The 16,603-nt window shown below is 41.8% G+C and overlaps 1 protein-coding gene across 3 annotated transcripts in view; it reads right to left on the bottom strand.

Annotated features, from left to right (window-relative positions):
- Positions 1-16,603, bottom strand: part of chn2 (chimerin 2) — a 346,878-nt gene that overhangs the window by 111,037 nt on the left and 219,238 nt on the right. For 2 of the 3 annotated variants that reach the window (XM_048616382.1, XM_048616390.1), the window contains exon 6: positions 396-681. In XM_048616382.1, the coding sequence (XP_048472339.1) occupies positions 396-681 (286 nt within the window). The remainder of the gene's footprint in view (positions 1-395; positions 682-16,603) is intronic. The other variant, XM_020510415.2, reaches the window with a different exon arrangement.

Genomic DNA, 16,603 nt, shown 5'->3' on the forward strand with positions numbered 1-16,603 from the left:
CTTGTTGTCTCGGATTCTCCAGCATCTGCAGTTCCTACTATCTCTGAACTACAAAGCGTTATTTCGTGCATGATTTATTCACTATAAGCAAATGTTTAACATGACCCTTAAATTGACGTTCCCAATAAATACAGTGAAGATTGAGCGGTACAGCACAGGTAACATAACAACCTAATTGGTATAGTGTTGCAAACGTATTTTGTTTTGTAGTATAGATGAGGTATTTGTAAAGCAATCGCAGAGTATTATCCCATGAAATTCAAAACGTATGACGCTAATGACATAAAGCAGGACATAAGTAACAGAACGGAGAAACCGTGAAACTGTAAAAATAACACAATGAAATAACCATTTCCATGGCAACAAGAAAAACAAAAACAAATGGAAATTCTTACCTTTTCAACTGAACTGTTCTCATCATTCATCAAGGACATCTTCCTACTGTCATGCTTTGCTTTAATCAGTCTTTTTGAAGTTTGTTCTCTCAACAGCGTGGCATATCCTATGTGCTCATAGATGGGATTCGTAGTCATCTTTGAAATATACTCAGATGCTTTAGTTTCTATGTAAAGTGTTATCAAACCATCAGTCACTAAATCATGAATCGACTCAAAACGCTTCTCACCAACAAAATGCTTTCCATCATAGAACAACCTATAGTTTAAGGTCTGATATCCAAACCTACAAAGAAAACAGCAAAAAGATAATAGTTATAAGCAGTGTCCCCAGCATCTAAATCAAGTAAATCACAGGATAATTCAAGTAAAATACAGCTACAAATAGAAAATTAGGTGAACATGATGCAAGTAATATGTTTGAGAAACATAACATGAGGAATTTATAAAAGATTACATAAACTTTTTATTGGGGAGATGGGGGGTCGTTAAGTAGAAAGGGTTTTACCTTGCAAAAACATATTTTAACAAACTGAAGTATAAAATCAAAATTAGATCAATGCAAAAATACAAACCAAAGTCATATACACTCATTAATTACGCTTGACATATATAAGTGTGTGTATAAATGGAGTCAACCTTCCTGGTTTAAATTTAAACAAAGCTTGGCAGTTAATGATCAATCACCAGAAACCTGGTAAATCGTCCATGGCCACATCTCTACCAATCAGAGTCTACTTGAAAAACAATCAACATGACTTTCTCATACAGAATAATTTTTAAAATGTTGATCCCCATTACGTTGGTATTCTTGTGAATGTCCTGATGAGTACAAGACAAAAGCTTTACCAAAATGATCTTTTTTTCCGGCAATCTTGCACTTTCTTCCTAGTAAATCAATCTGGCCTTCACTAAAACCATAACAACCCAGCCAATCAGGCTTATTGTCACAAGCAGGATTCAGAGCAGATTCACATAGCACCCTTCACTGCTATATTTTACCTTAAATCTTAAGAATGCCCAAAAACATAAATTATAAATTTCATGTTTGTAAAACAAGGTTCTGGTTTCTTGTCCCATTCCACAAATACTGATACTCTAATACTGATACTCCAATGTCATACTGAGGGAATACTGTGCTGCTGGGGGTGCTTTTTCAAACTAGATGTTAAAATGAGGCCTGCTTTGGTGAATGTAAAAGATTGCATGGCAGCATTTTTTAAATAAGAGCAAGGGATTTATCCCCAATTTCGTGACCTAAACTTATCCCTCAACATCACAGAACTAAATTATTCAGTTATTATCACATTGCTGTTGGAGTTTGCCGTGTGTAAAAATGACTGTTGCATTTTCTACAAAAAGTAATTTGTTGGCTGTGAAATACTTCAAGATGTTCAGTGGTCATGAGAACCACAACAGAATACAAGTCTTCTGTTTTTGTTCCAAAATATGGGGGATTTAGCTAGGGTATTGACATTGAATGTCAATGGGCAGATATTAAGACCTTTCTTGGAGATAGTCTTGTCTTATACTTGAGTGGCACCTAACTTTCGCACCACACATAAGCATGCAGGAATGGATTACTTCATTGCCTAAGAAATAATGAGTGCAGTGGAATAAACTTTGATTTGGTTTATTTTGTCACATGTGCTGAGGTACAGTGAAAAGTATTGTTTTGCATGCTGACCAGACAAATCATACTTAAGTTAAGTACATCAGAGTAATAGAACAGAATGCAGAATAATGTTACAGCTACAGAGAAGATCCAGAGAAAGATCAACTCAAAATGAGAGGTTCATTCGTAATTCTAATAACAGCAGGGAAGAAGCTGTTCTTGAATCTGTTGGTACATGTTTTCAAACTTTTGTATCTTCTGTCTGTTGAATGAGGGTGGAAGAGAGTATAATCAGGGTGGGAAGGGTCTTTGATTATGGTGGCTGCTTTCCCGAGGCTGTGGGAAGTGTAGAAGGAATCAATGGAGGAAGGCTGGTTTTTGGAATGCAACGGGCAGTGTTCACAACTCTAATTTCTTGCGGTGTTGGGCACTGCAGTTGCTACACCAAACTGCAATGCATCTCGATAGAATGCCTTCTATGCTGCATCTATAAAAATTGGTAAGTCATTGTGGACATGCCCAATTTCCTTTGTCTTCGGAGGAAATAGATGTGTTTGTGTGCTTTGACTATAGCATTGACATAGATGGACCAGGCTAGATTGTTGATGATACTTACTCCTAGGAGTTTGAAGCTCTGGACTATCTCCACCTCAGCACTGCTGATGTAGACAGGATCGTGTCCTCCACTCCATTTCCTTAAGTCAATCACCAGTTCCTTCATTTTGCTGACATTGAGGCAGAGATTGTTGTCTTTACATCAGGCCACTAAGCTCTCTATCTCCTTCCTGTACTCTGTCATGTCGTTGTTTGAGATCCGACCCACTACAGAGGTGTCATTCGCAAATTTGTAAATGGAGTTAGAGCTGTATTTGGTGACACAGTTGTGAGTGTATAAGGAGTATAGTAAGGGGCTGAGTACGCAGCCTTACAGGGCACTGGTCTTGAGGATTATCATGGAGGTGGTGTTGTTGCCAATCCTCACTGTTTGTGGTCTGATTTTCAGGAAGTCAGGATCCAGTTGCAGAGAGAGAGAGGAGCACAGTCCTAGGTCTTGGAGTTTGGAGATGCGTTCGGTTGGAATCATGGTGCTGAGGGCAGAGCGAGGGTCAATAAATAGGAGTTTGATGTAGATTTCCTTCTTATCCAGATGTTCCAGGGATGAATGTTAAGAGCCAGGGAGATGGCATCTGCTGTGGACCTACTGTGAGGGTAGGCACAATGCAGTCGATCAAGGCAATCTGAGGGGGGTTGGAGTTGATGTATGCCATTACTAACCTCTCAAAGCACTTCATCTGATGGCCGTCAGAGCTACTGGGTGGTCGTTTGATTGATTTTTGACACCAGGATGATACTTGTCTTCTTGAGGCAGGTGAGAACCTCAGGTCATAGCAAGGAGAGTGCACCCGGGTTCGATTCCACCCTCGGGCGACTGTCTGTGTGGAGTTTGCATATTCTTCCCGTGTCTGCGTGTGTTTCCTCTGGTTTCCTCCCACAGTCCAAAAATGTGTAGGTTAGGTGGATTGGCCATGCTAAATTGCCCGTAGTGTGCAGGGATGTGTAGATTAGATAGGTCATAGGGGGATGGGTCTGGGTGGGATGCTCTGAGGGTTGGTGTGGATTGGCTGGGCTGTAGGGCCTGTTTCCACACTGTAGGGATTCTATGATTCTATGATCTATGTCTGCAAACCTCCTGCCAGCTGATTTGCGCAGGATCTGAGTGCATGGTCGGGGTCTCCATCCCGGCCAGTCACTTACAGTGGGTTCACTCTCAAGAAGGCTGCACCCATGTGCAATCATGTATAAGCATCTAATGAGGAGAGTTAACAAAAGTCCTCTTCCACATATATAAAACCAGATAAAACTGAGGCGTTTGCAATCATTTTTATGCAGAAGTATGACATTTTTGATCTTTCTCAGTCACCTTCTTAAATCCCTATGCTTGTTGATATCAGTGTTAAATAAACTTGGTCGCCTCCATGTCAAGAAACAGGTGCACCCAAGACTGTCGGGGCAGGTGACATCATTTCACTGACCTTCTGTTCAAAATGAACAAAGAATACATTGAGCTCAATGAGGAGGGTCGCATTGTTGTCAGCAGTTCAACTCGACTTTGCTTTGTAACCCATTATATCATGTAAGCCTTGCCATAGTCAATGTATGTTTGTGCAGTTAGTCTGGGACTCTAGTTTGATACTGTCCCATGGTGTCCCTGAAGGCTTTGCAAAGTTTGTATCTAGATTTCCTGCAAAGGTCAGGGTCACCCGACTTAAACATCTCAGACCTGGACTTCAGTTGGGAGTGGATCTTCCAGTTTATCCATGGTTTCTGGTTGGGTGACACTCGGATTAACTTCTTTAGCACATAGTCCTCTACACACTTACTGATGAAGTCTGTGACAATACTGGCACATTCACTTAGGTTGGTCACTGAGTTCTTGAATTTGGACCAGTCCACTGACTGGTTTCACAAACAATGGTTTTATTAACCATTGTGGAATCATCAGGAAACAATCCCTAACTGACCTCATCATGGAAGGAATGTCATTCATGGAGATATTACACTGAGGAAGTCCTACAGTGACACATTGCAGTTTAAATGATTGGCCTCCAAAAATCACAACCAACTTTCTTGTGATAGGTATGATTCCAGCCTGTGATGAATTTCCTCCATTTCCTACTATCCTGGGTTTTACCACAATTCCTTGGCACCACGTCCAATAAGATACAGTTATAACGTCAAGAACGTCTTTCTAGATTCGCCATAAGAATTCAGCTCATGTAACATCTGGTCCAAGGTTCTGATGATGTTGAAGCCAAATGATTTGCTGGAGCCCAAAACAAGCATGAGGCAGCTGGTTATTGCTGAGAAAAAGCAGGAAAGTAGCATTTTTTGGCATCTTCTTCCAATATTTTCTTATGACTACAGGCTTCCGAATATTGAAATAATTCTGACAGGGCAGATGGATTTTGCTGTGTTCACCACACTCAGCTGTTTCTTGACGTGGAGGCGACCAAGTTTATTTTACACTGATATCAACAAGCATAGGGATTTAAGAAGGCGACTGAGAAAGATCAAAAATGTCATACTTCTGCAAGAAAGATGATTGCAAACGCCTCAGTTTTATCTGGTTTTATATATATGGAAGAGGACTTTTGTTAACTCTCCTCATTAGATGCTTATACATGATTGCACATGAAAGGCTGCACTTGTTCTATCAGCCATTGAGATTACAGAGCTCCATCTACATCAAGCTGCATTTCTCTTTAGTAGGCTCTATTCCTATGTTGAACCTTCACTAGGTTAGCAGTTCATATTCAAATACGTTTAGTGCTGCTCCAGGCATGTTCTTTTTGTACCCTCACTGAACTACAGTAGGTCAATAAGCTTCATGCTGACAGAGATGTGAGGAATATGGTAGACCACAAGGGTTCAGATTATGATCATATACAATACTGCTACCATTAATAGCCCACACCACCGCATGAGCTGCCAGATGGTCACTTAATCAATCCCATTTAGCACTCTAGTCCAATAGTTTACACTTTGAAAGTAGAATGGGACTCAAACGTACCGGGTTGCTCATTCCTACCAATGCTTCAATGAACTAGTGAATCTACAGCAGGATGATGTCCTCAAGTTGGTTCTCTTATTGCCTACCCCAAAACTAGCTCTCAACAACTACGCCTTTCATGGCTCAAAGTCAATACTAGGAAAGACTGCTTGATACAGGGGGAGGTGATAAGGTAGTGGCATTGTCACTGGACTAGCAATCCAGAGATTCATATAACGCTCTGGAAACATGGATTAGAAACCATGACTGAATTTGAATTCATTTTTAAAAATCTGGAATTAAAAGTCGAATGATGACCACGAAACCATTGTTGACAGTCTAAAAATATATCTCCTTTTCTAATGTCCTTTATAGAAGGGAAATCTGCTATCCTTATCTGGTCTAGCCTATATGTGACTCCAGACCCACAACAACGTGGTTGACTCTGCCCTCTGAAATGGACAACCAAGACATTCAGGTGGACTAAGAAGACAGAAATATAGTTCAGACCACACAGCATTGACCAAGGCACCAGAAAGAACAGTAAACAGTGTTATCATCCCTGCAAAGTCCTCCTTACTAACAGTTGGGGCCAGTACCAAAATTTGGAGAGCTGTCACAGAGACCTTTCAACCAACAGCCTGACATAGTCACACTCACAGAAACGCACCTTACGTACAAGACACTATCATTACTATCCCTAGGCATATTCAGAAAAGGTGACAGCACAGTAGTAGTCCCACACAACATGATGGAGGATAACCTCAATGTCAAGGCAAGACTTGGTCTTCACGAAAACTGTGCGCAGCAGATATTACAGAGGTTGATACGCTCATATTTCATCTGATGGCATGGAACTTCATGGGGTCATTAGTCAATGTTGGTCATTCCCAGAGAAACTCTATGTACCATTGTATACCACTGTGCAGATTTTGAATACATCTAGCAATTTAAGCTCATCCATGTGGAACTGTGGGGCATCAGCTGCAGCAGAACAGAATTCAAATGCAACCTCATGCCCCAGCAAATCCCCCACTCCACCAAACCATCAAATCACGAGACCAATGTTCAATGAACAGTGCAGCAGGACATGTCAGGATCAGCACAAAATGCTCCTAAAAATACAGCATCAGCCTGATGAAGCTACAACAGTGTGCCACACAGCATAAACAATATGCAACAGACAGATTGAAGTAATCCCATAGCTAAAAAAACATCATCTGTAAGTTCTGCAGCCCTGCCACATCCAGTCATGAAGAGTGGTGGGCAATTAAATAACAGGCAGGAGGACAATGCTCCATAGATATCCCTATCCTTAATAGTGCCTGAGGTTGGCACATCAGTGCCAATGACAAGGCTGAAGTATGTTTCACAATCTGCAATGAGAAGTGATACATCCCATCCTCCTCTGGGATCTCCAGCAACAGAGATTCTACTCTTCAGCCAATTCAATTCACTCCATGCAATATTAAGAAACAATTGAAGACATTGGATACTGCAAAGGCTATGGACCCTGATAATATTACTGAAGACTTATGTTCCAAAATTTGCCAAACCTCCAGATAAAAAGAGACGGAGGCACCAACTCCGCATCCAATGTATCATTCTCCGCCACTTCCGCCACCTACAATCCGACCCCACAACAAGAGAGATATTTCCCTCCCCACCCCAATCTGCCTTTCATAGGGACCACACTCTCCATGAATCCCTCATCCGCTCCACACTCCCCACTAGTCCCACCACCCCTGGCACCTTTCCCTGCAACCGCAGGAAGTGCTACACCTGCCCCTACACCTCCTCTCTCACCTCTATTCAAAGCACAAAACAAACCTTCCACATCAGACATGGGTTCACCTGCACATCCGTCAACTTGGTCTATTGCATCTGCTGCTCCCGATGTGGCCCCCTCTACATCGGTGAGACCAAGCGGAGACTCGGAGACTGTTTTATAGAACATCTGCACTCTGTACGCGACAAACAATAACATCTTCCTGTTACGAAATATTTTAACTCCCCCCACCCACACCCCCCCAACTCCCTGGGTGATGTGTCCATCCTGGGCCTCCTCCAGTGTCACAATGATGCCACCCACAAACTGGAAGAGCAGTGCCTCATATTCCACCTCAGGAGCCTACAGCCCAATGGCCTAAATGTGAATTTTAGCACTTTCAAAATCTCCCCACCCCTGGCTTTATCCCATGACCAACCCTCCCTCTCATCCCCACCCCCTTGACCTGACACAACCTGTCCATCTTCTCTCCCACGTATCCGCCCCTGCCACCTCACTGACCAATCCCTACCACCGCCTACCTACACTCACCTATCACCATCCCACCTACCTTTCCCAGCCCCAGCCCCACCCCTCCTCTCTATTTATTTCTGAGCTCCCTTCCCCCTCCCGCATTTCTGAAGGACAGTCCTGACCCGAAAGGTCAACTTTCCTGCTCCTCTGATGCTGCCTGGCCTGTTGTGTTCCTTCAGCTCCACACTTTGTTATCTAAACCACCAGATAAGTAGTTCCCGAATGATTACAACACTGGCATCTAACTGACAATGGGAAAACTGCCCAGATATGTCCTATATAAAAACAGAACAAATCTAAACTGGCCAATTATTACCCTATCAGTCTACTCCTAGTTATCAGTAAAGTGATGGAATGGGTCCTAAATAGTGGTATCAAGCAGAACTTGCTTAGCAATAATCTGATCACTGATGCTCAGTTTGGATTTGCTCAGGATCACTTAGCTCCTGACCTCACTGCAGCTGAGACTCAAAAATGCAGAAAAGAACTGTATTCCAGAGGCGATTTGAGACTGATTGCCGTTGATATCAAGGTTACATTTGATCAGGCATGGGATTAGAAGCCCTTGTGAAATTGGAGTCAATGTGAATCAGGGAAAATCTCTCTGCTGGTTGAAGTCATACATGACACAAAATAAATGACTGTCAATATTGCAGGTCAGTCATCTCAGCCCAAGCTCATCACTGCAGAAGTTGCTCAGGGTAGTGTCCTATGCCCAACCATTTTCAGCTGCTTCAATGACCTTCCCTCCATCATAAGGTCGGAAGTGGGGATGTTCACTGATAATTGCTTAATTTTCAGCACCATGTGTGATTCTTCAAATACAAGCATATCGAATTGACAAGTAAAATTCATGCCACACAAGTGCTGGGCAATGATCATCTCCAACAAGAAAGATTCTAATTGTCATCCCTCAATATTCAATGCATTAGAATTGCTGAATCCCTAACTACCAATATCCTGGAGGTTACTTTTCACTAGAAACTGAACTAGACTAGCCACATCAATACCACAGCTGTAAAAGCAGGTTAGGGGCTAGGAATCCTGCAGGAGTAACTCATCTCCTGTCTGAACAAGACAAATCAGCAGTGTAACAGAATTCTCCCCATTTGCCTGGATGAGTACAACTCCCTCCAGTGAGTACAATTTACAAGATGCGCTGCAGAAATTCACCGAGGCTTCTTAGGCAGTTCATCACCATCTTGAGGGCAAATACCGATGGATAATAAATGCGGGCTAAGCCAGTGAAGCCTACATTCCCTAAATGAATAAAAATAGATGAACATTACAGTTCATATCCAGAGTATATTCTATGCCGTCAACACCTCCCACAATTGTTTCAGTGATTGAAAGAGGGAAAAGATGACAATAAAGAAAAGGCTATGAATTACTTGTCGATATTTGACCTGAAGTCACGAGATCTTATGGAATCTTGAGTCCATGTTAAAGGACTTTCAGGGCCAATCCTACTGCCACCCAGACCATCAGTCTCGGCCCTGGACTTACTAGTCAAATAACATAATCATTAAGCTATGTTATCTGAAGGTAGATTAGTTTAGAACTAACAGGTGTGAGATAAGGATAATGGAACAATTGGTCATAAAAGCTTGCTGCCGAGGAATAATATAAAATATCAAGGATAATGCTCCCGAAGGAAAAGCTTTTTAAAATTGAAAACCTGAAGTCGAAATGGTAAGGAAGGAAAATTAATGAAGTAGCAACAGTAATAGCATGAAACTTGCATTTATAAACACCAAGCAATTGATTAGTATATCAACCGCACTGAAGCGGTGCATATTGTGTCAAGGTTTCTTCATACCTGACTGGTTTCAGTATCTTTTAGTAAAACTGTTAATTTCAGCCCAGACATTTTTTTTATTGATGACTTCTGGACAGATATAGAAACAATTTAAAAGGCTACTGTAGTGCCAGGCTTTACTTCAACAGGATATAACACAAAAGGATGAAAGTTATGCTACAGCTGTGAAGAATTCGGTCAGACCCCCACGTAGATTATTGCATTCAGTTCAGGTATGGTTCTTCAGGAGGGATATACTGGTCTTTGAGAGGTGCAACATAGATTCACCTGAATGTTACCATGGGTAAAAGGATTAAATGCTGAGGAAAAGTGGTTACACAGGGTCAGCTTCAATTTCCTTGAATACTGCAGATAAGGGGGTAATCTAAATGAGATGCATAACTGAAGGACTTCATAGGTTACACATATTATTTCTTCATACGAAAGAGTCATCAAAAGGGGTGTGGCCTTAAAGTCAAACCTCAGTTTTGAGAGAAGGTGTCAGAAATCACTTCTTTACATGAAGATTACTAGAAATTTGATATTACTCCCCAAGAAACTGTTGCAGCTAGGCATTTAAAATTTTCAAATTAAAGACTGATAGGTTTTGTTAGGCATTTATATTTAAGGGTTTTGGAACCATGCCAGGACAAATAGAATTAAGATATCAATCAGTCATAGTCTAGTGGGGATAGGGTTGGTGGGGGGTCTGGGTGGGATGCTTTTCAGAGGGTCGGTGTGGATTCGATGGGCCAAATGGCCTGCTTCCACACTGTAGGGATTCTATGATTCTACTCTAATTGATGGCAGAATAGACTTAAGGAGCTGAATGGCTTGCTGTTATTCACATACTCTTAAAATATATGGAGATTTGAAACAAATAGAACAAAATATTGTGCAAAATAGAAAATTAAAACAAAATATGTGTCTTGATACATATTAAGCCTATAGAAACCAACACAACCACATGTATCAAAACTCACTAAAAACTGAAGGTTTAACATTGCATTGTGTTGCTGAGTAGGCACAAGTGAATCGATATATTCAGAGCACTAGGCACAGAAATACTTTTTAAAAAGAAACAGCAGCAAGCATTACTTGTAAATTAAGGAACTAACCAGCAGCATTGCACTAAGAATTCCATAGAGGAATGGACATACCAAAAAATATCAAGTGAAGCACTGGGCACATATCAACAGAATAAGGCAGTAGTGGATATGCTGAAAAATAATGTGAGCAGCAGACAAAAACAAACCAGTAAGTCACCAGAATGGCAAATAACAGTAAACAATCTACCAGACATTCCAATAAAATAGTTAAAATCAGATATTTTAGTGACTGAAAACAAAAATATCAATTTTTCAGCGAGTAATTTCAGTGACTGGTTAGATCATTAACAACATTTAAGTTGGTGGCAGGAAAACAATGTGGATTGTGGTGACAGGAATTTTCAATGGCAAAGATGAAATGAAAAAAAACGAGGTAATGGGAAGGTAGTAGTGTGGTGATAATGTCACTAGACTAGTAATCCAGAGTCACAGAGTGGGTGCAGGTACAAATTCCTCCACAGCATTTAAATTCAATTAATAAAACTGGAATGTTGTCTCAGTAAAGATGAATTACAAATCTATCTGGTTCACTAGCATTCTTCAGGGAAGGAAATCTGCCATTCTTATCATGTCTTGTCTGGCCTACATCTGACTTCAGATCCACAGTAACGTGCTTGAGTCTTAAATGGCCAGGCAACTGACTCTGTTCAAGCAAAATTAGGGATAGGCAAAAAAATTGACTTTTTTCAGCAGTTCTCTCATCTCATGAAATTGAAAAGGGAAAAAAAAAGTAAATATTTTACATCAAGAAAACAGTTTTGTAAATAGGAACTGTATCCTAATGTGATTACATAAACAAACACACATATAGTTTTTAATACACTGAAGCCGAATTTTAATCTGGGTGATTCAACGATATGCAAAGGTCTACATTTTGCTATTTTGAGGGAAATCTAATTTTCATACTTTTCAAGAACATCATGAACGTCATTTTGCAGCTCAGGAATGTCAAGTGCACCTGTCTGCCTGAGATTGGATTCCCCATTTATAGAGTGGGTGAAGTAGTATAGCTGGATTCCATTAGGGCCACTCAGCTCCGGACTTCATTGCAGCATTGGTTCAAACACAGACAGAACAGCTGATTTCTGGGGTTGAAATTAGAGTGACTGCCCTTGACATAAAGATCACATTTAACTGACTGTGGTATCAAGGATCCTGAGCATAACTGGAGACAATGGGAATCGGGGGAGAACTCTCACGAGTCATGTCTGGCACATAGGAAGATGGCTGTGGTTGTTGGAGGTCAGTGATCTCAGCTCCAGGTGATCCTCAAGGTAGTGTTTTAGGCACAACTATCTTCAGCTGCTTCATCAATAATCTACTCTCCACCATAAGTTCAGATGTGGAGATGTTCATTCATGATTGCACAATGTTCAGCACCATTTGCAACTCCTCAGATACTAAAGCAGTCTATATCAAAAATGCAGTCAGGCCGGGACGATATCTAGCCTTGAAAAATGACCATCAAGGGACAATGTAACCACCTCCCCAAGGCAGTCAATGGCACTACCATCACTGAGTTCCACCATTACCAATATGCTGGGAGTTACCAGCAACTCAACTTGACTAGCCACATACTGTGTCTCCAAGAGCAGGTTAGGAATACTGCAGTGAGTAACTCATCTATGACTCCCCAAAGCCCGTCCACAGGCTACAAAGGCACAAGTCAGGAGTGTGATGGAATACTCCCCACTTGCTTGGGTGAGTGCAGCTCCAACACTCGAGAAGCTTGACATCATCCAGGGCAAAGCAGCCCACTTGACTGGCACTATATTCACAAGCATCCACTCCCTCCACCACCAATGCTCAGTCACAGCAGTACGTACCATTTACAAGATGTACTGCTGAATATCACCAAAGATCCTTAGACAACACTTCCCAAATCCACAACCACCACCATCTAGAAGGACAAGGGCAACAGACAGTCAACACGACCACCATCTGCAAGTTCCCTTCCAAGCCAGTCATCATCCTGACATGGAAATGTATCGCTGGGTCAAATTCCTTAAATTTCCTCCTGAGCAGCATTATGGGTCGACCTACAGTATCAATATAAACAGGGGATTTAGAATCTCCTCAGCCCAGGCTCATCAGGACAGTGTCTTCACGGAGTCGGGTTGCTTCAGAAGACACCCCAAAACAGACGGTAAACTCCATCTAAGACCAGGTACTGACTGAACTCCACTAGGGTCATCCAGGGAGTTCAAAGATGAAGATGTGAGCAAGAAGCTATGTCTGCTAGCCAGGGTTGGATGCTGACATTGCTGTGTTCATTGGGCAGTGCCCAGAGTGCCAACAAGGACTAAAATTGTTACCAGTGGCACTCCCACATTTGTGGGAATGGCCAGGTAAACCCTGGGCTTGGCTGCATTTCAACTATGCCAGTCATTTCATCGGCTCAATGTTCCCGGTCATTACGAATGCCCAAAGTGGCTGAACATGCATAAATTTTGTTCAGGGATGACGAGTAAGAAGCTGCAAGCATCGTTCATGATACATGGATTCCCAGGAGGTATTGGTCACAGATAAATGGGACTTAAATTTACCAGCAGGGAATTTGAATATTTCCAAAAGTCAAATGGCATTCAGCACATAAGGACAGCTCCATACCATCCGTCATCCAATGGTCTGGCAGAAAGAGTGGTCCCAACTTTAAAAGCAGGCTTAAAGAAGCAGCCTACAGTGTCAATTGATACCAAACTGTCCCGGCTCCTGTTTGATTATAGGACCACCCCACGTGCAACAACAGGGATAGCTCCAGCAGAGTTGCTGAGATTCCGCACCAGGTCAATCCTGATATTTCCAGACCTGGGGGCGCGAGGAGAGGGGTGAAAGGGCAGCTGGAACACCAATGCTGGCCACATACTTTCTCTGAGCCAAACAGACAATTTAATTCGGGGGACGAAATTTGGTGCCAGAACCATGGAAATGGCCCTGTACGAGTGCAAGGCAAGGTCGATGCGAGGTCAGGTCCAATGACATGCAAAGTTCGAGTAGGTGAGGCAGTCATGAACAAACATGTGGATCACCTGAAAGCTGTTACCTCACAAACCGGGCAGGAGCAAAACATACCTGGCCCCTCGGAAAAGCCAGAAGGTCTGTCAAGCACCATAGGTTCTCCCCCTTCCGTCGTGGGGTCGAGGAAACCTCAGATTCCAAGATGGACGTAGCCTTGATACCAATACCACTGGAAGAAGGGGAGGAAGAGGAAAGTCTCCCGAGACGCCCCGAACAGAAGAGACGAGCTACGATCCAGTACATGCCACATGTGTTAGAGTCAGTCAGAGGAACCAGGCCTGGGGCGAAAACATCGCAGGAAATCCTACATGAGGAAGACCAGGCCTACATCTCCGGACTTGGGGACGTGGGGGTGAGTGATTGTTGATGCCAATTTGTTACATGCATTGATGCACTTTTTTAGTGTAGAATGCACCAAAATATTACAGAATCTCCTATAGGCCTGTGCGTCCATCGTTTCTACTGCAATTTATACTGGCTGATTAATTTTAAAAAACTGATTTGATACTTTTAAAAGAAGGATCACCATCTATTCCCTTTCATTAAAAGCCGAAAGATGCTATAAATCAGGAACAAAAACAGAAGTTTCTAGAAAAGCTCAGCGGTCTGGCAACTTCTGTGAAGAGAAATGAGAGTTAACGTTTTGGGTCCAGTGATGCTTGTTACTCCCTTTAATTTATTGTCAAGCACTCTTCTTTGAAATTGATAAAAAACATCTTTTATTATTCTGATCTCACAGAGCAGTCCATTGTTTAAACAGTTTCAAGTGATAATGGGTTTCAGCACAGTAAGTGTTCAATTCATCTGAAAATAAACAACAGGTTCTTTAAACTGCAATAACGGATTGTCCCTTTCATGTGGTTTCTGGTTTGATGACACCAGATAGTAGGATTAGCAGTATTACAACTGTTTTTCCACATAGCATAATCTCAGTATCACTGATATGAAGAAGGCTGTGTTAGATAACCCCCCACCCGTCACTTTACAGGAACATAAAAGAACTTGCATTGACACTGAAACAAACACAAAGAATAAAAACCAAAAGGAACTGCGGATGCTGTAAATCAGGAACAAAAACAAAGCTGCTGGAAAAGCTCAGCAGGTCTGGCAGCATTTGTGAAGGAGAAAACAGAGTTAACGTTTCGGGTCCGGTGACCCTCAGAACTGAGGAAGGGTCACCGGACCCGAAACGTTAACTCTGTTTTCTCCTTCACAAACACAGAGAATGTTGAGGAAACTAAATTTATCCCATTGATACGACATGGAATCTGAGGACTGTACATTGTGCACATTGGGTGAATGCTGATAGAGGATCCACGGAGAGAGGGGCGGGCACAGAAATAGGATTACATGGAGTATGAGACATTGTGGCACAGAGGATACATTGGGCCAAAGAGGTAGCATAGGAAACCCAATGTGGAATGGGCAGGCACAATGGGCATGGCAATGAGGGAAACTGGGGTGAGTTTTTGAGTGCCCTTAAATCTTTTTTGGGAACTGGGACAATGTGTTGAAGGACCAGGATTGGCTTTCTAACCAGCCCATACTCAGCACACACACTTGCGCACTCCATCACAGCTGACAAATTGCACTGTGAACTGAACCTCAGTGTGAAAAGACTAAGATAAAATGTGAAATCACACTTGTGCCAGGAATGCAGCATGTCAGCTGAAAAAGTAGATCAGATTTTCCCAAGCCCAAAGGAAAATGTGGCTCTCTATTTTAGTTTCTCTTTCCATCCTGAATTCCATTTCTTCTTTTTTAACTGCACCTACAAACTTATCACACTGTATTTACACCTTTGCATTCGCAATGATGCAGCACATGCAGCGAAATTTGATTAAAAATGAAAAGTAATCATAACGTTCCTTGGCTATTGCATTTACTAAAGGTACTGTAAGGGTCACTTTACATTATACCATATGATTGCAAAGACCTTTCTACAAGTAGAAATCAAATCCCAAATCATGCAATACACTACCTTTTCTGAATACACTTACTATAGTTTAAAAAATACGTTGGCTTCAATGCACCATAAGTTGGTAAATGTTAAAAAATATAGTTAAAATGTCTTGATATCCCTTCCACTCTCCAATATTTGTATTTAAAGCACCATGCTAAATATTCAACAATATCATGATTTTTTTGTGTGGGATGGAGCTGAATAATTGACAAGAGTCAACCTACAATAATCACAGAAATGTTCATACATGAACTAGTCTAAAGATCATTAACTGAAAACCAAGATGGTTTCTGCTTTTAAAAAAATGGCTAGACTGGCATTCAGGCAGTTTAAAAGAGATTCAGTAGGCTGAATGATTGATTCAAAAGGTTGACTTATCAAGAAATAAATCAAGCTAAACAAGTTAGACTTTTATTCATTGGGGTTTAGAGGCATGATGGGTAGTCTTATTGAAACAAGATTTTGAGTAGGCTTGTCGGGGTAGATCTCGAGATGTTGTTTCCTAGTGGGGGTATCTTGAAATAGGGAATGTATTTAAAACTGAGACATGAATTCTTCTCCCAGAGGGTTCTGAATGTGTGGAATTCTGAGGAGGCTACCTCACTGAAAGTATTTGAAGAGGAGGTAGAAAGATTTTATTTTTGAAATATTGGGGAGTGGAGGGCTAAGAGGAGGTAGCACGAAGGAGGAGTTGGGCCTGGGCCAGATCAGCCATGATCTTACTAAATGTGGCTGAGGCTTGACGGGCTGAATGGCCTACTCCCAACTCTTACATTCTTATAAAAGTGATTAATAAACAGCATGGTGTGCACTGCCTGAACAGCATTACTGGTGTGTATGGAGCTGTCCTGCT

Source organism: Rhincodon typus, chromosome 2 (genome assembly GCF_021869965.1).
Source record: "Rhincodon typus isolate 14 chromosome 2, sRhiTyp1.1, whole genome shotgun sequence".
Lineage (NCBI taxonomy): Eukaryota > Metazoa > Chordata > Chondrichthyes > Orectolobiformes > Rhincodontidae > Rhincodon > Rhincodon typus.